Source organism: Carassius carassius, chromosome 46 (assembly GCF_963082965.1).
Source record: "Carassius carassius chromosome 46, fCarCar2.1, whole genome shotgun sequence".
Classification (NCBI taxonomy): domain Eukaryota; kingdom Metazoa; phylum Chordata; class Actinopteri; order Cypriniformes; family Cyprinidae; genus Carassius; species Carassius carassius.
Genome location: NC_081800.1, coordinates 18061138 through 18082627, shown reverse-complemented (window position 1 = coordinate 18082627; position 21490 = coordinate 18061138). Strand labels below are relative to the sequence as shown.

The 21490-nt window shown below is 40.7% G+C and overlaps 1 protein-coding gene across 6 annotated transcripts in view; it reads left to right on the top strand.

The window, feature by feature from the left end:
• Positions 1 to 21029, top strand: part of casz1 (castor zinc finger 1) — a 198757-nt gene extending 177728 nt beyond the window's left edge. For 4 of the 6 annotated variants that reach the window (XM_059541317.1, XM_059541318.1, XM_059541314.1 and 1 more), the window contains 14 exons: positions 1945 to 2109; positions 3414 to 3586; positions 3667 to 4529; positions 8135 to 8267; positions 8721 to 8784; positions 9525 to 9679; positions 10666 to 10788; positions 11002 to 11322; positions 11461 to 11659; positions 12886 to 13057; positions 15174 to 15322; positions 15492 to 15726; positions 16706 to 17035; positions 17641 to 21029. In XM_059541317.1, the coding sequence (XP_059397300.1) occupies positions 1945 to 2109; positions 3414 to 3586; positions 3667 to 4529; positions 8135 to 8267; positions 8721 to 8784; positions 9525 to 9679; positions 10666 to 10788; positions 11002 to 11322; positions 11461 to 11659; positions 12886 to 13057; positions 15174 to 15322; positions 15492 to 15726; positions 16706 to 17035; positions 17641 to 18905 (4347 nt within the window). In that variant the 3' untranslated portion in view covers positions 18906 to 21029. The remainder of the gene's footprint in view (positions 1 to 1944; positions 2110 to 3413; positions 3587 to 3666; positions 4530 to 8134; positions 8268 to 8720; positions 8785 to 9524; positions 9680 to 10665; positions 10789 to 11001; positions 11323 to 11460; positions 11660 to 12885; positions 13058 to 15173; positions 15323 to 15491; positions 15727 to 16705; positions 17036 to 17640) is intronic. The other 2 variants (XM_059541319.1, XM_059541320.1) reach the window with 2 other exon arrangements.
• The last annotated feature ends 461 nt before the right edge of the window (positions 21030 to 21490 follow it).

Below are 21490 nucleotides of genomic sequence, written 5' to 3'. Positions count from 1 at the left end.
TTATTCAGCTCAGCGGGCTGCCTCTTGTTATTCAAGAACAATTTCTCAAACTGTAAGAAAAGTCGACTGAAAAGTCCCTTTGAAGCTGTCCATTTTTGGTACTTGTGTTGCTTAAGAATTCATTGACACCATTGTACATGCACACCATTTTCTTGATAATCTGGATAAGCCTTTCTTATAATTTAACTTTTTTTTTTTTTTTTTATCCACTTGTTACAAATTTTGGCCAAAAATTTTGTTAGTGTGGAAATCTACTATTGGAGATGATTTTAATAACCCAAAGTTCTGATTAATATAGGCATAAGCATTCCTGTATCTTAAACCGTAGTGCATGGTACAAGCAACATCAAGGTGATGGGTTCAATTCCCAAGGAACTCATGAACTGATAATATTGCATTAAGTGTCTGCCAAATGCATAAATAATAATAATAAAAAATATGTTTTTCATATTTATATAAACCTGTAAGTTTGGAGTAATCTAAAGTTGTAGCAATTCGGTAACTGCATTTTCATGTCACGTACACCATTAGAATATGACCAAATTCCGATTAATGTGGCAATATTTCTGTGCATTTAAAGGCGTCAGTGACACTTGGCAGTTTAGTAATGACAGACAGGAGGCTGTGCACACCCTAGCAGAAAGGTGAGGCTCAGATTAGCTTGTTTTTGGAATTGATAAGTCGTTAAAATGTTACATGACACAGTGCTGGAATATTATCCTGTGGTTGCCAGCCTTTGCTCCACTCTATACGGGCCCTGCCTCTCCTTTCATGGCCATCCTGCAATGCAATGGGAATCCTAAAATAAATGTCCGCACGACTGTGTTGGCACTCCGCTAAGCACAGGATCCCAACTGATACGATTTCCTGCTGTTTTCCACCATTCTGCTCCGTGTAGCCGGATCTAGATCTGTATCTCTTTTTATTTGTTTGTCGACATCCCAAATACCTGTCATCACTGTTTGTTGGACATCGGCTCATATATCATAGAAATACAGTTCTCTTCTTTTGAAACAGGATTGGAAATGTAACACTATATATAGCATCATTATGTATTTAAATGTCTTTTATTTATTTTGTATTTGCCTGTAAGATAAGCTTCATCGATGGGAAATGAGGTTTTGTGGATGTTTCTCTCGTATTTTTTTTTCTCCTGTTGCTCATTTATGTAGAAATTATGGATTTACATTGGAAGAGGCTCATTGATTTCAGCTACTCTTGTTCCAGTTCCTGTAATATTAGCTCAAGCCCAATTACTGCAGATTTGGTTGCCCTGATCTCTCAAGAGTGAGGTTTTTTCCCCCACGTCGCTTTGTTTTTTTCTCCCAGACTGCTCCATGGTGTAGGAGATTTTAATTTCGTGGAGGGGTATTTTAGCATATTTCTTCATTATTATTGTCTAACCCTGCACAAAACTGTGCTTTAATACTTTAATTAAAAATGGAATCATATCTCAGATGGGAATTAAAAGAGAAACATTTTTGGGTTGCCTTGTTTGTTTGCTGTCTTTTCCCTGTGCACGTTCAAAAGTCATCAGCATGGAACATGATTTTTCAGAAGCAGAGAATATCGCAACTGTGATCTCGCATGTCAAGTGATCCATCTTAATTAGAAATGGTGAAATAAATGTAATAAACAGTCTAGCCTGGAAAATGCTATAATATCATATCTGAGTCATAATGTGTCAAACTCCAAATGAAATACACCATTCAAAATACTTACTTTCAAGAACTCTACACTGCAGTGTGAGTAGAAAACAATGAGTACACCTTCCACCTGCTGCTACGACTGCTTGTGTTATGCACCTTTCACCCACCTGGCTGCAATTTGCTGCAATGCTCTGCAGCTGTTGCATGAGTAATAAAATAACTCATTGCTAGTTTCCTTCAGAACCTACTCACCACCTCCCCCACCTTACTAACTCTGTGTTTCTATTGTTCACAGAGATTCACCAGTAAGCAGGATGTGATAAGGCATTATAACATGCATAAGAAGAGGGACAACTCCCTGCAGCATGGATTCATGCGCTTCAGCCCTTTGGATGACTGCAGTGTTTACTACCATAGCTGCCATCTCAACGGCAAGAGTACCCACTACCACTGCATGCAGGTATGCCTCAGCAAAAACCCCTAGTTTGCCAAAAAAAAAAAAAAATGCACATTCACCCTTATAAAGACACACGCAAACACACATGTAAATTCTCTTACATGTACAGGATTTGAGATAAAATATGAAATTACATTTTTATTAACATTATAAAATAAAAGCTGTGACAAATAAATACAAATCTTTCTTTAACTTTTTTCCTTAAGGCCTATATGACCATTTAAGACCATTATTTTATTTCTTTTTATTCATGAGACTTAATGAGAAAATTAAAAGGGTGTGCCCCTCCTCTCTCATCGCCCCCTTTCTCCCTCACTCCTTAATTGGCATGGATAAAATTCTGTGAATTGTTTATATGAACTCAAGATTTTTCTAGTTTTTGTACCAAGTGGTGAGTTAAACTTTTTCACCGCAGGCAACAGTGACCCGGGACTTATGATATATCCTCTCTCTCTCTCTTTTTTTTTTAAAGCCTCCCTAACGGTGTAATTGTTATTAGACATTTCAGCTCTTGTTTTAACAGCAGTGAGAACAGGCAGATGTTGGCACCCGTTCTCCTGATTTACAGAGAAAAAACAGTGTGGCATTTTTTTCATTGTTTGACTGAATATGGCCAAGTTGCCCTGTTTGCACGGGGCAAAAGTGCCAGAGATGATATACAATTGCTGGTTTTAATTCAAACATTAGTTCACGTTCGTCTGCTGCCCAGAGAGCTCCTGAGTGCTGCTGTTGAGTAACAGAGCCTTTCAAACTGAACTAAGTGACAGTCTCCCCGAACAACCCCCCTGACTCTTTTTCTAAAGCAGAGACCACTAATATAGACTTAAAACCTTAAATGGAAGAAGGTTTCAACCACACACCACCTCACCATGCTGCTTTTGCATGCCGCATATTGCAAATCACAAAAAATTGTCCTGTCTTTTATCTCTTTGAAGCTGTTTCCATAAAACGCACACCTGTTTTTTGTTGTTGTTGTTTTCGGATAAATGGTTTCACTTATATTTTATGCATTGTTGTGTCAAGAGTACATTTTTAACAAAGCTCAGATCTTGAGAAAATGTTTCCTGTTCATTTTTTTAGGTCACCTGTTTCTTTGCTCCTCACAAACTGATCTATTTTTGTGTCACATCTCGAGTTGATGTTTTCATGTCCCTGCAGACTACAAGAGCTCAAGCACCAAGCCACTGTTTCATATTGAGCATTTTTCATCCAGTGCAACAAACTGAAACTCACACATGGTGTTTGCTTCCAAACCATGCACACACTTTGTCTTATAAAAGCACTTTATTAATTTGCTGTCTTGTCAGGTGGGCTGCAATAAGGTGTACACAAGCACCTCTGATGTCATGACTCATGAGAACTTCCATAAGAAAAATGCACAGCTAATCAACGATGGCTTCCAAAGGTTCCGTGCCACTGAGGATTGTGGGACGGTCGAGTGCCAGTTCTATGGGCAGAAGACCACCCACTTCCACTGCAGGTAGAATGGCTGCTTAAACTCAAATTAATTTGCATTAACTGGCATTTTAAAGTCTAATCATTTGCCTTTCCACCTCTCAGGCGCCAAGGCTGTAGATTCACCTTCAAGAACAAGTGTGACATAGAGAAGCACAAGAGCTATCACATCAAAGACGACGCTTACGCCAAGGATGGCTTCAAGAAGTTTTACAAATATGAGGAGTGCAAGTATGAAGGCTGTGTCTACAGCAAGGCCACCAACCATTTTCATTGCATACGCCAAGGATGCGGCTTCACCTTTACCTCCACAAGCCAGATGACATCACATAAGCGCAAACACGAGCGGCGCCACATTCGCTCCTCGGGCGTGTTGGGCCTAAATTCCCCCTTCCTGTTGCCCAAAGAGGAGCAGGAAGACTCCAGCAATGATGACCTCATGGACTACTCAGCCATTAGCAGCAAGAACTCCAGCTTAAGTGCTTCCCCAACAACCCAGCAGTCCTCCACCGTACCACACATGCTGCCCACTCCCACCACCACCATGTCCTCCACCCACAGCGTCAAGCCCACCGCCGCTCTGCCTCCAGCCAGCCGCATTTCCACTCTGCTATCCCAGGCTCTGCCCAGCAATGTGCCCATGGCCCTAGCACTCTCCAGCAGTGCACTGGCAGGTGCTTCCAACCCCTTCTTCCCCCTCATTCCCAGAATGCCCATGTCACTCACACCCTCTACTGCGAGTCTGATCTCTGCGGCTACCTCCGGAGGTCACTCCATGTCCAGCGATTCTCTACCCCAGACCTCCACCCCGACTGGGGACCCAGCCTCTGCTACTGTAGCTTCCACTCCGACTTCTTTTGCTGCATCATCCATTATGGAGAAGATGTCGGCCAGCAAGTGTCTGATATCTCCTATGATGGCCCGACTGGCAGCTGCTGCCCTGAAGCCCTCTAGTAACCCAGATGCAGGTTTGTTTATGTCATATTAATGATTTGTAAGATGCATATTATTTAGATCAGTGATTCTGAACTGGGGGTTGCATTCAGTGGTTAGAGAGTATGACTCCTAAGGTTGTGGGTTCGAGTCTCGGGCAGGCAATACCACGACTTAGGTGCCCTTGAGCAAGGCACCGAACCCCCAACTGCTATCTGGGTGCCGCAGCATAAATGGCTGCCCACTGCTCCAGGTGTGTGTTCACAGAGTGTGTGTGTTCACTGCTCCGTGTGTGTGTACTTCGGATGGGTTAAATGCAGAGCACGAATTCTGAGTATGGGTCGCCATACTTGGCTGTATGTCACTCACTTTTCAGTTTTAAATATTATTCATTAGTAATAAATATTGAAATAATTACATTTTATAATGATTCAAATATTTTATATTAGTTTAAATTCTGATCAATAATAGAAAAACCGATAATTATTTTCATAATATGGCTGATAACTGATAAATGGCTGATTTTATGATTATAGCTGATATTATGACCAATAAGTGGCAGATATTAATATTTTATTTTTAAATAAATGACTAAAAACTAAAATCATATTAAATGCTACATAGGTCGTATACAGTAACTGTAATATTTATGTGATACAATTTCAATGTTATCATTAATGTTAATATTAAAACAGATATACTTAAAAATATCTGATATCGGTCAATATCCAATATGGTAACAAATATATTGTTCATTCCTAATATAAATCTGTTTCAACATTTGATTTAATGGCCTTTTTATTTCCTTCTGGTAATGTAGAAATCTTCAGCAAAGTCTTTAATCAAAACCAGTTCACTGGTCTGCATATTCCAGAAGTTAGTATCTAGAACAAGAGTGAAAAAAGAGATACTTTATCAAAGGATCAGTTTTCCTTACTGTGTTTAATCATGAGAACATGAATTCTTTGGGCCACTCTGCCCATATGTTTCTCTTTCTTTCAACCCACCTGACAGTGGAAGGGGACTTTCAGGTCATCTGCTCATGCTATCCACAGATGCTACACAAATCTCTGATTTCAGGATTAGGGCAAAATATTAAAGGGCTGATTTGCTGCTCTAGTCTTGTTATTGCAGCGATCATTGTCATGATATCCACAATCCATTAGCAGATAAGTGCTGAACTAGTGAGTGGGCTCTGTAAAGCTGCCTCTAATAGCATTCTCAGGAGGATCCCAGGGCCTGTGTTCTACATGCTTCCTCATCACCGGCCTCTTATCTGAGTGTGCACTCGTTCCAACCAAATGGAGCCTGAATAATATTAAGTTGAGAAATTGGAGGTACAAAGCAGCTTTTTATATGCACTCTGATATAGAGGAAGAAATATCAGAAACTGCTGAAGCAGAAATGACTCAGCGCTCCAGAGAGGGATGTGTGTATGTGTTAGTGTGTATATAAAAGCACTACTTGTTTCAATATGAAAACACTGATGTGGTGTCTGTCATTTCTTCACTCTTCAGGCGTTTTAGGCAAGTGAGTAAGTGGGTTTCCTTAAAATTTTTACTTTAGTAAAAAGTACTTTAATATATACCACAGTACTGAATGATTACCATAAATAATGTTTACTGTACATTGTACTGCAAGGTACTACAAGTACAAAAAAAAAAACGTTATTTTAATTCTCCCTATTTGTACAAGATTCTTAAAGGATTTTTGGCTGCTATAAGGCTGTCATAAGCCTCATCTCTTTGCATGATTTTTCTCTCATCTCATTTGTGAGCACCTTGCATTTAGTTTTGGTAACATCAAGAAAAGTAGTGAAAGAAAATCCCCTACTAGACAGAATTGAGAGTGCAGATCATAATGTGGCATTGCTAATTTTACACGTTTGCTCAGAAAAGACGTGTGAACAGGACATTTGGGTAAAATTTGAAGAGGATGTGGTCAGAGCTCAGCGTTAGAAAAGAGAGAACGATGTTTACTGTGGCTATTTTCAAACTGCTTTGTTGTTTTTTTTAAACTCTTTTTTTTAGTCAAGGGCCAGTTTGCAAAGAAAACACATCTCAGTCTTACTGTGTAAAAAGAGTAGCTTGCTCATTTGTTCAGGTGGTGTTATTTCCCAGTTGAATACTTGTTTTAGTATGATTATTTTTTTATCCATGCTCACGTGTTTTTGAAGGTTTTCTTGAAATCTGAGGGGTTCGCTAATTAGACACCCAGTACAAATGATCTTTCATGAGTTCAGTAACTTTGTTGATGTAATTACACACTACAACATTATTCTTGGATAATTTCCAGAAAAACACAGCATTGTGAGCATGTGCGTTTTTTCCTCCTCATTCTCTCAGATCATCGCCGATTTTTGTCATAGAAACTGCAAAGCTGAAGGTTTAATGACTCTCTCCTCACATGGTCGTTATTTAAATGTCCCTTGTTAACGTCAGGCAGTTTATATCCAGAAAAAAAAATCCCAGATAGTAGAAAGTGAGACCTTTGTAGAAGGCCGATGTAGGGCAGAGTCATTTACAGACAGACAGGGAGGTTAATATCAGTACAACATTCTTCTCACACATAAAGGCTGCTGATTTGGATGGATTGGAGGTGGATGAACTAGGCTAGTTTTAGGGAAGCAGGCAGTAATTAGTCAACTGAATGTCACACACTCGGCAGAGGACTGAAAATAGGGCTAGAATGAGCTACCGACTTTTTTAGGATGTGATGTGCTTAAAGCAGACACATCACAATGACTCATTAGTTCACCTCCATAACCACATAGAGTCAAATCACACGTCAGGAAGGTTGGAATGATGCTATCTGATAGACTAGTGTTTGTATGTGGGCGTTTGTTTTTGTGACCCAAAGGATTGGCTGTCTTCTCTTTTCACATGGCTAAACGCCCTCTGAACTGAAGGCCAAGGGCAGGGTGGATGCTAGCTGTCACTTTTCCTCAGTGGGCCTGGTTTCTTAAACTACAGCCACCCCAACTTTGCAATCACTGCTGATGCACTCGATGCTCCATCTTTGTGCCTTGAACTCCTAGCCGTTTTTTTAATAAAATACCACTTAGTGGCAACCAAAAGCCCGGCTTTCTCTGTGCCTGAGGACAAATTAATATTTCAATCATTTGGGGATTGGAGGAAAAGCCAGGCCGCATTCCCGTCATCGTCCCTCCTGCCTCTTTCCTCCTCTTCACGTCATATGCATACCTATTTTGAAAATCTGATCAAGAGGTCATGCTATTTGAACCGATCTGATTGGCTGTCACCTCTAATCTGACGGACAAGCAGATGTTCCTTTTGGGCATGCTCAGTGGCGTCCGTCGCCGGGCCTACAAGGACATGCGGCAACGGCAGGGAGGGCAGTCTAAATCTGCCACTTTCCTTCAGCATTAGCATGCCTCTTAATGACCAGTTAAGAGGCAAGGCCACAAATGAATTGTGACAAGCACTGCTGAAAATGGAGTCTTTTCCCCTTATTCCTGCTGCCTCTCAATCAACATTTAAATGCCTTGGCCTGACATAATTCCGCAATAATTATCACTCCTGGACTTCTCCTTGGCCGGGACAGAAGTCAGATTGGATCTCATCAAGGCAGAATAATGCTGACCAACAATAACTTTGTTTTTCTCTTTCTCTCTCCTCAGGGATGGGGCAGCCGGCTCAGGCAGGCTGGTTTAATCAAGTCGAGGTGAAGCAGGAGCCGGCCGATGGTGCTTCCGCGGCCTCCCAAGACACTGTCCAGGAGCACAGCCTGGACCTGAGCAAGAAAGAAAACAGGTATCCCATCATCCTCTCCCTCTTGGCTCACGCCCCGGCACGCCCTGCCCCTCCCCTCCCTGCAGTGATTTATCTCTCGAATAATGGCGTATTGTATTAATTAGTGTGAGTGCTCTTGTTATAACCCCCTTCACAAGGTGGGACTGTGGAGTGATCAAGCAGGACTAGATTTACACACTCCCTCCTTCTCCAAGCACCGAGACCTTCTTTGAGGAAATCCATCATACGAATGCAAAAATTCTCCCATAATGCCCTCTTTTCATAATGCACATCAAAGTATGAGGCATGACATGCTTGCACATTCATTTAGATGAAAGTGTGTTTGCGTAAACCCTAATTTCCAGCCTCCTTCCCTTTTGCTCTTCATTGTATATTCACAATCTCGGATATATTATAATATTTACTGTTCTCATGCAAATCCTGCCTAAACACTGTTCATTTTGCGTGTTCTAGCACTGAATCAAACGGACACCCTGCACCGGGAAATACATCTCTTTTATCCTCACTTATGAATAAGGTAAGATTCATCCATCAAACGCTTTTCATCCCTAGACAAATTAGCAGGATGCAGAGGGGGCTGTTTGTTTTTTAATGTTTCACCACTAATAGGATGAGTTTGTATCATTTAAATTTTCCAGCCATTTTTCATACAGTGTAATTTCAGCCCGCCGCTTGCAAATTAATATAATGAAGCAGGAGCCGCTTGCTACGGCAGATATATAGAGATGTTTGTTTTTTGATGAGCTGTTTTGAACTCTCCGTGCTTTTTTTCCCCCCAAGCTTTCTTCTTTTTCTCCTCCATCTGCTCCATCTTTATTTATGGACTTTGTAAATTATTTGATTAAAAAGTCAGCGCTGAGAAAAAAGAGCTACTGTCACCCTCATTTTTTAAAAAGACGAAATGGTGCCGAACAGATATTTAAATGTTGTGTGTTTTTGCGGGGATTAAAATGGACATTGTTTTAATCATATATCTTCTATGACTAATACAAATGGTGTGCATGTACCATTACCTTGATGATTTAAATAGAAAACTCGCTCTAGTTCTCCTGACGTCTTAGCTCAGCGCTCTTTCTCTCTCTCTCTCTCTCTTCCTGTCTTTCTCTGCTTCATATACAAAACTGAACGGAAGCACATTTGAAGCCTCAAACATAAAGTGCACAAAAACTTTTGTGTTTGGTCTGTCCTGGAGAAGAACTAGTCTTTTCGCAAACTGTGTGCTGAAACTTGCCTAAGCATGTGTTTGTGTGTGTGTAGATGAATCCTGGTTTCTTCAGAGCTTTGGATCTGAAGTCAGAGCTGGAGGGAGTTCAGGCAGCAAACGGCTCAGATCCAGCTCAGTATCTCAGTAGGGTAATGAAGAGGTCAGACCCAGAGAAACACTCTGAGCAGTGGAGGATCTTCCTGCGCAGGTGCCTGAAATCATCTATGTCCCTGTAGAGCCATTTACAACTGTAGCTTTACTTTTCAAAATCTTGTGTACATTACTTTATTTCTTTGAACTGAGACTTGTTTAATTTTCTTTCATACTAGTTGTGAGTTAAAGTTATGTGGGTCAGTCTTTATTTCTTATAGTTTTTCATATTTTTTATTCAAATGTTTTTTTGTATTTTCTTTTCTTTACTTTTATTTATTACAGTCTTTACCACTTATCTAACCCATTAAACCCTCAGTTTCTAACTGGGTAGTTGATGTTAAATTGCAGATATAGTAAACCTAATTTTTCTATATTTTAATCACTTCTACACATACATTTTGTATGAACTAAGAATATTTACTAGACTACATGGAATGTTTTAACATAAAGCAATTTAAAATAATAATCAGTTAAATTCTCACACTGCAGGACTGAAGTGAAAATGTAAAAAAAGGAATGGTGAACAGTTGCACACCTAAAATATACACTATCCCTTATACATGCATATACATTGAAACCTTAAATCATGGACATGTTATTTATGTCAACTGCTATCACCAGTTTGGCCAAATAGATCTTCTATTACAGAGAACACAGCCATGCCTTGGCTCCACATCCTCAGTGTTTTGTTGAAGGTGGTGTCTGGTTTTTGTCACCATCCGTCTTTATGATATACCCTTTTGCTTGTCAGTGCCATCCACAGTGTTTGTTCCTAGGTTGTTATGTGGAAAGAGAAGATTTATCCAGAGCATGTGATGTTATGTACAGTATTTAGTTACAAAGCCATAGCAAAATGTCCTAGCCAGAGACCTGCTGCTTTTGGCTCAGGCATAGTTCATCTAAAAAAAAAAAAAGCACCTTATTGAAAGTAAGGTAGTTATGAGTTGAACTGAGAATATGAGAGTAACTGACCTGAATTTACGAGCAGTTCAACCCTTAACATCTTTTTAAAGTTACTCTTTTTCTCACATGTTTGTGCAGGTTTGACACTGACGATTTCTGTGAAGGCCAGTGTGATTTCTTGCACAAGATGCATTTTCATTGCCTGGTGGAGGATTGTGGGGCGCTTTTCAGCACATTGGATGGAGCTATCAAACACGCCAAGTGAGGCTTGCTCCAGTTCTGGAGCATTACAATCAAACTTAATGAAGATAAATCAAAGTTTTTAAATATTAAGAGTTCACACCAACACACAAGTGCACATCCACACAAGTACACGCAATTTACATGATTATGATCTAGTAATGTTAATTTGCTTCTATGTTTGGCAGCTCTATTAAAGTGCATCTAATGGGTGAATCACCTCTATGTCATTAGCTTCCACTTTAGAGCCAACCTGAAGGTTAAATCGGAGCCCCCTTTCAACGAGAGGAGAGAGGACTCTAATGATAGTGCCCCTAATCAAATGGCTGCCCCAGTTTCCATGGCTAAGACACCTCCCATGGAGGTGCCAAGCCATGCTGTGTCAGGGGGCTACAGCTCTTCCCCTTCTCTCCAAGCCTGGAAGCAGCTGGCCGGATCGATCCCCCAACTTCCCGCCTCCATGCCCAGTATGCCAGCCACTTCCCCTCTGGCCACCACCTCGCTGGAAAACGCCAAGCCTCAGGTCAAGCCTGGCTTCCTGCAGTTTCAGGAGAAGTGAGTAGACGTTGTCATTCTTGTAAATTCATGATGCCATGGTGGTATAATTTGAATGGTCTGTGCTGCCTGTATTTCCATGTCTTCTGTGCAGTTTTAAATATCTGACTGAAGTTTCGTCACGCTTATCTCCCACAGTGATCCTTGTCTGGCCACAGACTGCAAATACTCGAATAAGTTCCACTTCCACTGTCTGTTTGGAAATTGCAAATATGTGTGTAAGACATCTGGGAAGGCTGAATCACATTGCCTGGACCACATTAACCCCAACAACTACCTGGTGAATGTGCGAGACCAGTTCTCTTACTATTCTCTGCAGTGTCTTTGTCCTAACCAGGTGAGCTTGATTTTTAGGGGCAATATTGTATCATATATTGTAATATATATATGGGCATCATTTTTCCAGTTTTCACTCAGTGTCACATAATCCTTCAGAAATTGTTCTAAAATGCAAATTTGGTGCTCAAGAAAGATTTATTACTGTTTTTTAAGATTTATCAATGATGAAAACAGTTGTGCTGCTTAATAGTGATGCTTAATATTAAACAGGGATACAATCTCAAGATTCTTTGATGAACAGAAATAACAGCATTTATTTAATGGAAATATTTTGTGTACGTTATATATATCTTTACTGTAACTTTTGATCATTTTAATGCATCCTTGCTGAAAAAAGTATTACCCCCCCCCCACCAAAAAAAATACTGACCTCAAACTTGTAAACATCATATGATATATGATTTATTTTTTTTATTTTATTTTTACCAATAATGTACAATTGTCTCATTTAAAGAAGATTAAAATGTTGAATTGATGAAAAGATAAAAAATCCCTTTCATCTATTTTGAAGGATGGTACAACCACATAGCAACCAACCAGAACACTCCAGCAGTGCATAGCAATAAGCTGAAACCACTTATTGTGTATACCACATAGCAACACCCTGGCAACCACCAACCACCATGGCAAAGACCTTTGCAAACACCAACTCTTTTCTTTTCAGAAATTGTATCAATTACATTTAAAACACTGAAGACAAAAGCCTGAGTACATATTTATTTCTTCACAACAAGCTTACAAACTAAAAAACCGAAAACCACCTTGGAGACCCCATAGCTGTATAAAATAAACAAGTTTAGCTTTTCATCAAAAATTCCATCATTAATAGAAAGGAAGCCCTCCCCTTCCTGCAACTTGCATTCGGAGCAAAACCTGTTTAAATGAATTCATTTATGCATCCCATCCCCACTTCTCGGAGCTCCCCCTCCTCTCCAGAGAAGAGTGGGTTCTGTTTATGTGCTCCTGGGGGATCTGCCTCTCTGGAAACAGATGGTGGTGCAGAAACAGGTTACATTGCGGAGGACACACACATGCACGCATACGCAGACTAATGAGTTGATAAAAGAGATGTTTTAGAAATAGATGAATCGCCAAATGAACTAACTGGTGTGTTGTTATTGGGGTCAACGGCTACTGCGTGAAGCTAAATTAACTAGAAACCTGAAAAATTGAGACAAAATAGACTTTTGTGCAAGAGTTTAGTTTATTTGCTGTTCTCTGCAGCACTGTGAGTTTCGCATGAGGGGCCATTATCATTGTCTGAGACCTGGCTGTTTCTTTGTCACCAACATCACCACCAAACTGCCCTGGCACATCAAGAAGCATGAGAAAGCTGAAAGACGTGCTGCTAACGGCTTCAAATACTTCACCAAAAGAGAAGAATGTGGCAGACCAGGTAAGAACCAGCTTTTCATGTGTTAAAAGATCACAGAATGATGGTTCATTCAAAATCTGTAAGCTGTTTTGAAAGAATCCTTACACAGCTTTTCAAAAAAAAAAAAATAGTAGTAATCCAGTGAAAATCTTCAAAAACTTATTTTGTGTTTAAACTGTTTGGAAGAAAATGATACTATTTTCATTTTTAGTGTGAACTGTTCCTTTAATCCTTTTCAACCCTTTGGGCCTGATTTGGTGTGGTTTGCGAAGTAATTTAGTGGATTCAGCATCATGAAATTGTACAAACCTTACACGTCCCAGCCTCCCACACTCTTCATTGTTTCAATCACTGTTCACATTATTTACTCGCGTTTCCAAACACTCGCTGTTCATCCACGCTCCCACGTTATTCTCAAGCAGTGAGTGCAAGCTCAACGTCTGTAATGCAGCTGGAAGGATCAGAGATGGTGTGAAATCAGAGATGATGTCAATGTAATTTCATATTGATGCCATCACCTGCTATGAAAAGACTTTCTCCACTGGCTCTGGCTACAGGAAAAGTGCCGTTCCTCTCGTCGAGTCAATAATTGCCATACTGTTCACAGCACTACATATAGAGCACGAAATGGTGGCACTTCGCATTTATTCACTGAATTTTGAGTATGTTTCTCAGAAGCTGTTATCTCATTAGTATCTGTGCATTGATATTTTGTCAATTGAACAGTTTACATTGACAACAGAGTCAGCGCGCTGGCAGCCGCATACATTTTGCAGAACAAACACGTTTGGCAGAATTAAAGATGGTCTTGTCTCATTGTAAAACTGGGGACGTTTTATTTATATTACAGAAAACAGGCAGAGAAAAATGGTGTCTGCCTTTTTGTCATACATTAATACTTCAGTATTTATAGTAGGCAATCAAACAGAGGGTGTTTTCTTGGGTATATTTAACCTGTCAGGAATGAGCAATTACATATGTTTGTTAATTACGGTGCCTGTCGTGCTCAGTCTGTTTGTGTTCCTCTTTTTCAAGCCTCGATCATCATCACAAGCAGGCAGATTAAAAGTTTGTATTTTATTTTCTTTCTACTCCCCTCCCCTTAAAGGGAGACTTCACCCAAAAATTGTGCCACTCTCATTTTGATAAAAAAACAAAAAAAAAAAAAACTTGAGTAAATGATCATTTTTGAGTGAACAATTTATTTTTAAAGTAAAAAAAGGAGGGAGTGGAAAGTATAAAAAAAAATCTCCACCAAGTATAAGATCTCTCCTTTTGCATTGTTAGTGGCATAAACAGGGGACATATGACAAAAGCAAGCCATAGAGTCATAAAGAATTGATGGTTCAGCTGGACTGGGAAAGTAGTATCCATGGCAGCAACATTAAACAGAACACCGGTGATGAGGTTACCAGGATCTGGTGGCACAAGAGCCCTGATATTTCAGCATGTGCTCATATTTACTCAACTCTGCCTTTTTAAAGTATATCACCCTTGTGTATTAAAGCAGTCTTACAATAGGCGGCTTGTTGCGCGGCGCCACTGGTGCCATGGTAACGGACAAGCCCGCACCTGCCCTGAATGCTACTCTTCCAATTATTTAACCACACATTATTCACGATAAAATTATGAGCTCCCTACAATATTTGATTAGCACACGGAGGCAGTCTTTAAATTTGAAAACATATAGCAATTAAAATCTGTAGGGTCCTTTGTGTAGAAAAAATATATATAATAAAAAAAGGCAAAGGGACAGGCGTGAGGGGGAGGAAATACACCAGCAACAGATAGGTCATGAAAAATGAATTTAATATGGTTATAATTGTGTGTTTACTTTGGTTTGCAGGGTTGTGCATTATTGCTTCTCCAAATGCAGAATGTATTTATGTAAATTCCAAATTGAATAAAAGATGTCATTGTAATAAAAGAGCACCACAGGTCTAATCTTGAAAAGGTTCGACTTTCCCAGTGTGACACTGGACTCATCTGCTCTGTCTCTCCGCATTATGCAGGCGCGGGACGGAAGCACAATGTCCTCATTACCTTGTTGAGATTCCGTGATATATGTTCTCCCTGAAACCCAGGCGCGATGAAGACGGTCTTTGCTCAAGTTAATTTTGTCGCTCGTCTCTTGCAGGGTGCAAATACAACCAAGTTAACAGCCACTTCCATTGTATCCGTGACGGCTGTCAGTTCTCTTTCCTGCTCAAGCACCAGATGACCTCCCATGCCCGCAAACACATGAGGAGGATGCTGGGTAAAAACTTCGACAGAGTTTCTTCCCAGGTACAAAGAAATTTATGTCACCTTCTGAAGGTCACTGCCATAAGCACATATAATGTATAACAAATTTTACTTTTTACTTTAAATGTATATATTTTTAAGCCTGCCACTTGAATGAAACTGATTTTATCCATTGGGCATTTATTGGATTGTTTGGTATGTTGTGCTTTAGGTGGTTTCTCATGCCAGTCGACCTGAAGAGATGCAGCACATGGCCAGTCTAGCTTCATCCGGTGGGGTAGGCAGCCACCCTAATCTGAACCCCAATTTCTCCAACATGATGGAGGAAGATGATGACTACATGGACTACACTGTTGGAGGAAGCCCATTGGGTCTCTCCTCAGAGTCCTCCAACCAAGACCGCAGTTGCACCAGCACCCCCGTGGGCAACGATAGTTCGCCAGCAGGTGAGTCAACCTCCGTAACAAGATCATCACAATCAACATTTTCAGCCTCATATGGTTGGCAATATATGAAAGGGATTGAATGAAAATACAGGCTCAATTTTGCCAGTGGAGCAAATATTTAGAGATTTATTTGTCAATCAGAGCATATTTTCTTGTATTCCTTGTGTTGGCCTTCTGTCCCTCCCTAAGAAGAGAAATATAAAAAACCTGCACCAACTCTCACTGTATTCCTTGTAGCAGACTCATAAAGCTACTAAATGTTTTCCACCATAAAGCACTAAATTTGTTATATAGTCCTCCACACACAGCTAAGATTGATGCCATCCCCGTGTCGACTACATAAGTGAGGCATCCCAGACTTTTCTCATCTCTACTGTCATTTAAATCAGCCACACACTGAGATAGCAGAAGTTATTGACCATTTTTCTCTAGGCTTAAAGTTGCCTAAAGTGATGGAAGTGATAAAGTTTTGGAATATGACACACAAAATGTACAAATGTCACTATAATGGGTGTCCTGGGAACTCTGTGACAACCCTAGTCGCTATAAACAGCAAAAAATAATCTGCAATGTTTTTAGCCAATCAGATAATTTGTCGGTGCCTGTCAGTCCTTGTCTGTGGAGTGTGAGGTTTTGGAGAGAGCTTGTGTGATTGAAGGGGTGGGTGATGGGTCTAATTCACTGGTGTAAATTAGGAAACTGGCTTACAATGCTACAGCACCTTTACTGTAAATCTGGGCTTTTGCTCTTTCAATCTGAGCTTTCCTTCACTGAATTGATTTTTATAGTTTCACTGTTTGATTTCAAATGTTATCTTCCATTCTCATCACTGTTGCTTTTGGCAGTTGTCTGACTTTTGTTACCATTTGGTTTTCATTATTTCATTACTTGATCTCTTTCCCTTTTTTACCTCCCCACCCTTGTGTCTTGTACCTTTCTGTCTCTGTTACCATCCTTCCTTGGCGCCGTGTTTCTGTAGGACCAGGCTGTCAGGTCCCTGCCACCACTACCTCTGCTGACTCTCCTCTTTCCTCTCAGTCTGCACCTCCACCACCACCTCCACTTCCACCTCCTCATCGCCCTGCGCTCCAGAGTCAGCCTCCATCTCTCTCTCTGGCTCTTCTCCGGCCACCACACCCCTCGCTCCCATATCTCCTTTCCCCATCCTGTCTGTCATACTCTCTGCTCAGCGCCTCTCTCGGAGCCACTAGGAGTGTTGTCATGCCAACCAACACACCAGCTTTCAGCCCCATCATTCCTACTTCGTCTTCGGTTAAAAATGACGTCCCTATAGTGCAGGATGCTGCAGGTACCTATCTTTTCTCCTCCTGAACACTGCAGCTCTAGAGTAACAGTGAGTTGAACTAGGGCTAGCAGTTACAAAGCATTAGCTGGTTACAACTCTTTAGCATTTTACACATGCAGTATAGTTCATACAAAACACTCTGGTGGTGGTTTTATTCTTGTGTAGTACATTGCACACATGCCATTAGGTCCACTTTCTAAAATACTGTCCATTAGTAGCCTGCTGTAAAGGGTTTGTTTAATCATGCCAGGCTTCAATAGAGTCATGTGATGCCTGCTGGCCAGGACAGGGTGCACATCATTAGCACTGACCTCAGGCTAATGGAAGGGAATCCTGCTCTCCCATAAAGCCATATGTATGGGAGCACCTTTGAACTCTCCCAATACCTAGACGTGACAATCATGTTAAAATGTCACCAGTACATTACGCAAATGGGACTGTCTCTGTTTGATTATGGCATGGAATCACATTGTATATTATTTCGATGTAGGAGGAACCTTTGTGGGTAGCTTTGATAGGGCGCATGTGGCTACACCTTCTTGCAGAATTGCTTTGCTGCTCATCGTAATGAGTGAAGTCTAACCCGTATATGTTCTTTTTGCAAACAGGCAACACCATCTCTATTCCCACTGCAGCTGGCGCCAAGAAACGTTTCTGGATCATCGAGGACATGTCACCCTTCGGCAAGCGCCGCAAGACTCCTTCATCTCGCAAGATGCTCGATGAAGGCATGATGCTGGAAGGCTTCCGCCGCTATGACCTCTATGAGGACTGCAAGGATACGACCTGTCAGTTTTCCCTGAAGGTAACCCACTATCACTGCACACGGGAGAACTGCGGCTACAAGTTCTGCGGCCGCACCCACATGTACAAGCATGCCCAGCACCACGACCGCGTGGACAACCTGGTCCTGGATGACTTCAAGCGCTTCAAGTCTTCATTGTGCTGCAACTTCCCTGACTGCCAGTTCTCCGGCAACAGCACCCACTTCCACTGTCTGCGCTGTGGCTTCCGCTGCACAGACAGCACCAAGGTGACGGCGCACCGCAAGCACCACGGCAAGCAGGACGTGATCAGCGCCGCCGGATTCTGTCAGTTCAGCTCCAGCGTGGACTGCGAGGTGGCAGACTGCAAGTACAAGCTCAAGTGCTCACATTTCCACTGCACTTACCCAGAGTGCAAGCACACAGTGGTGGGCATGTCACAGATGGATTCCCATAAGCGTAAGCATGAGAAGCAAGAGAGGGGAGAGCTGCCTTCTGTTTCCCCAAACCAGGATGGCCACCACCACCACCATGCAGGTCTAGCCGTACCCCCAATGCCCATGAATATGCCCCCAACATCACCCGGCACACCAGGGCTGAACCACAACAATATGGCCATGTACCTCGCTTCGGCAGGGGCCAACAATGAGTACGAGCATCCAGGCTCAGCAGTCAACCTTGACAGCTCTCTGAACCTTGGGATGGACACCAACAGCTCCTTGTTCTTCCTGAAAAACGCTGCTGGGTTGGGCCTCAGTGACTCCATGGACCTGAGCAAAAAGCAGTCCCTGGCCATTGGTTCTGGTGCTGCTGCTTCAATGGGCCTGAGAAACCCTCAGGACGACAATACCGGCACATCTGGAGATCTCGAAGACGACCTATCACCTGAGGAAGAGCTGATTGCTGAGGAGGAGGATGATGATGATGATGATGATGATGATGAAGACGACGAAGAGGAAGAAGCAGAGGAGAACATGAATACAGACTCATATGAAGATTCCATGCCAGAGCCAGAAGTAGACAAAGACAATGGAGAGAGTTTTGATGCTTCCATGAACCACACCGAGACTTCCCACCTAGAAAAAGAGGAGCCGGAGGATGAGCCCTAATCTATGCTGTAGAAGGAGAACTATGAATTCCCTGAACAAACGCAAGTTTGAGTGGCCTCATTTATCATGCTTAGAGACGCAGCGGATGACAAGAAAACAACCAACTACAAGAAAAGTGAAGGCCCAAAATGATTTATTATGATGTTTACACGATGACCAACATTATTAATTTAATTATGCATTAAAAAATGAACCGAGAAATAGACAGACGAGGCCCTCTTTTACTCATGGGTGGCTGTGTAAACCTCTTGTGTGTGCATGTTTGACTTTAATTTATTTGATTTCATTCGTTACTTTTTGTGTGTGGAAAAAAAGGAAAAACAATCTCTCTATATATGACTATCTATATAAAGTAGATGTGTGTGGATGCTAATGTACATTTTAATTGCAGTCACTGGATTGCAGGACCCTCGTACCCACCCAAAAGCGACGAAAAGCGTACATTGCAGGAAATATTTTATAAATAATGTTGCTCAGATAATTGATTCAGAAACACCTTGTGTCATTTTTATTATTGATAATATTATTGAAGTGCAGGGGCCTGCATCAGTGCTTTGACTCCGTTGATCATTTGTTTTTATTATTATTATTATTATTATTTAGAGTTATTACAGTTCTCACTTAAACCTGCTGTCATGGTCGGGGTGTCATAGGCTCCATTCCATGTGGACATTCGCCTCCATCTTCAGGACAAACAAACAGTGACCAGTGACTGCATAGCTTCAGGTCATAAAGCACTGATCTCAGTGAACGCTAGCCCTCACACGATTTCTGTTCCTTCTCCTATTCTCAATGAGGACCCATCTGGCATTGCATAATAATAGTGCACTTTTTATATAGATGAGAGCAGATACTCAAGCCTCTATTTACATCGATTGCATTACTATGGCTTTTTGTTTGTTTGTTTGTTTTTGCATTATTCTCTAATTGCACAGGCATGACCAGATGATTTCAATGGTGAGAGTTGTCGCCCCTTTGTTTCAGAGAGTTTTGTAATGTAATGATGGTGCTACTGCCCAGTGTGAATGGGAGGAGATTACAGTTATGTCTTTGTCTATGATCCACAAATAGATGTCCTAAAGTGTCCATCAAACACAGAGCAGGAGTGAAGTGTCTCTGAATGTAGGGAAAAGATGTGTATAGGTGTTGTTATTCTTTCCTTTTCCCTTCGCAGTTTCTGTAGCATGAAAAGAAAAATAGTGGCAGCAAAGTCTGAAGATGGAGACTGTATTTTTTTTTTCAAGCTTCTTTTTCAGAAGCATCAAATATCTGTTTCTAAAAGAAGAGGAAACGTGGAGATAGACTTTTTTCTCGATGGCTGAATGAGGGCAGGCATCACAAAGGCACCATGATGGAAAGTGTGTGATTTTATGAATTGTACAGACAGACAACATTGTTTCAAGCTTTTGTTTTCTCTTTACAACAGCTGTGGTTTCACTCCAATAATAAGTTATTTAATATTTATGTGACCTTGCAATGAGGAAATTTTAGTTTTTTTTTTTTTTTCACTTTTTAGGTTCATTTTTACTTTTTGAAATTATGGCATACATCTTTTAACAGGGAATTTGCTTTATGATGTGGTTTAGTTCACTTTGCTTTGATGCACAAATAGTCTTCAGTGTGGTGAAGAACTGTTGTTCTGTTTTATTTAAAAAAAAAAAAAAAAAAAAAAGTTTTTTTTTTTTCTTTGCTTCCAAGATTGGATGATTTCAATATGAAACAGGCATGCTATAACCTGGCTTGCCTAACGAGTAACACTAATGATGACTGTAATTTAAATAAATTCTATACAGAGGAAAATATTGCAGTGCTTCGCTCTGAATTAAAAAAAAAAAAAAAGAATGATTTTGTTTGCCTGGCCTCCATTGAATATAAACAAGGAAAAGTGTGGTGAGGAAATGAATGATTTCCTAAACATCGCTTTGAACGAACTATCATAACTTAACTAAATGTGTAGATGGTTATCTTCGAAAATGTTGTTTTGGGGGGGGGGGGGGGGAGTTGTATAGTATTTTCTTCTGTAAAAACTATATATGAACAAAAATGCTTTTTGATTAAAAGCTTCCTTTAAAAAGAAAATGGAAAAAGAAGAAATAATGAATAAAAAGTAAAAAACGGAACTAACACCAGTATAGTTTGATTGTATGTGTGTGAGTGCGACTGTATATAAGTGTGTGTGTGAGTTTTTATTGTTATTACCATGGTTTCCCCATAGTGGTAGAGGAATTAGTGGTAATTAAATCTATACGAGTCACATTATTGTAGCACTGAACATTGGAGTGTATTTCTACCTTTTACGCAACAAAGTCATCATTTTCAAAGTTGTATATCACAATAACAATATCTGCATAATTTAATACCATCCACAACGCTTTGTTTGCTATTGTTTTGGTGTTTGTTTTTTATTTAATTGAACTTATTTATTTTGCATATGGCATGGTCATCTCACAGGCCGTTTGTTCTCTGGTCTCAAGTGCAAAAGCGCAGGACTGACACTGAAGCAGCTGTTTGCCTGGGAGATACTGTGCACTTGATTACATTTTATGCGTGTAAAATAGCAGGATTTGTAAAAAGTCAAAATAAAG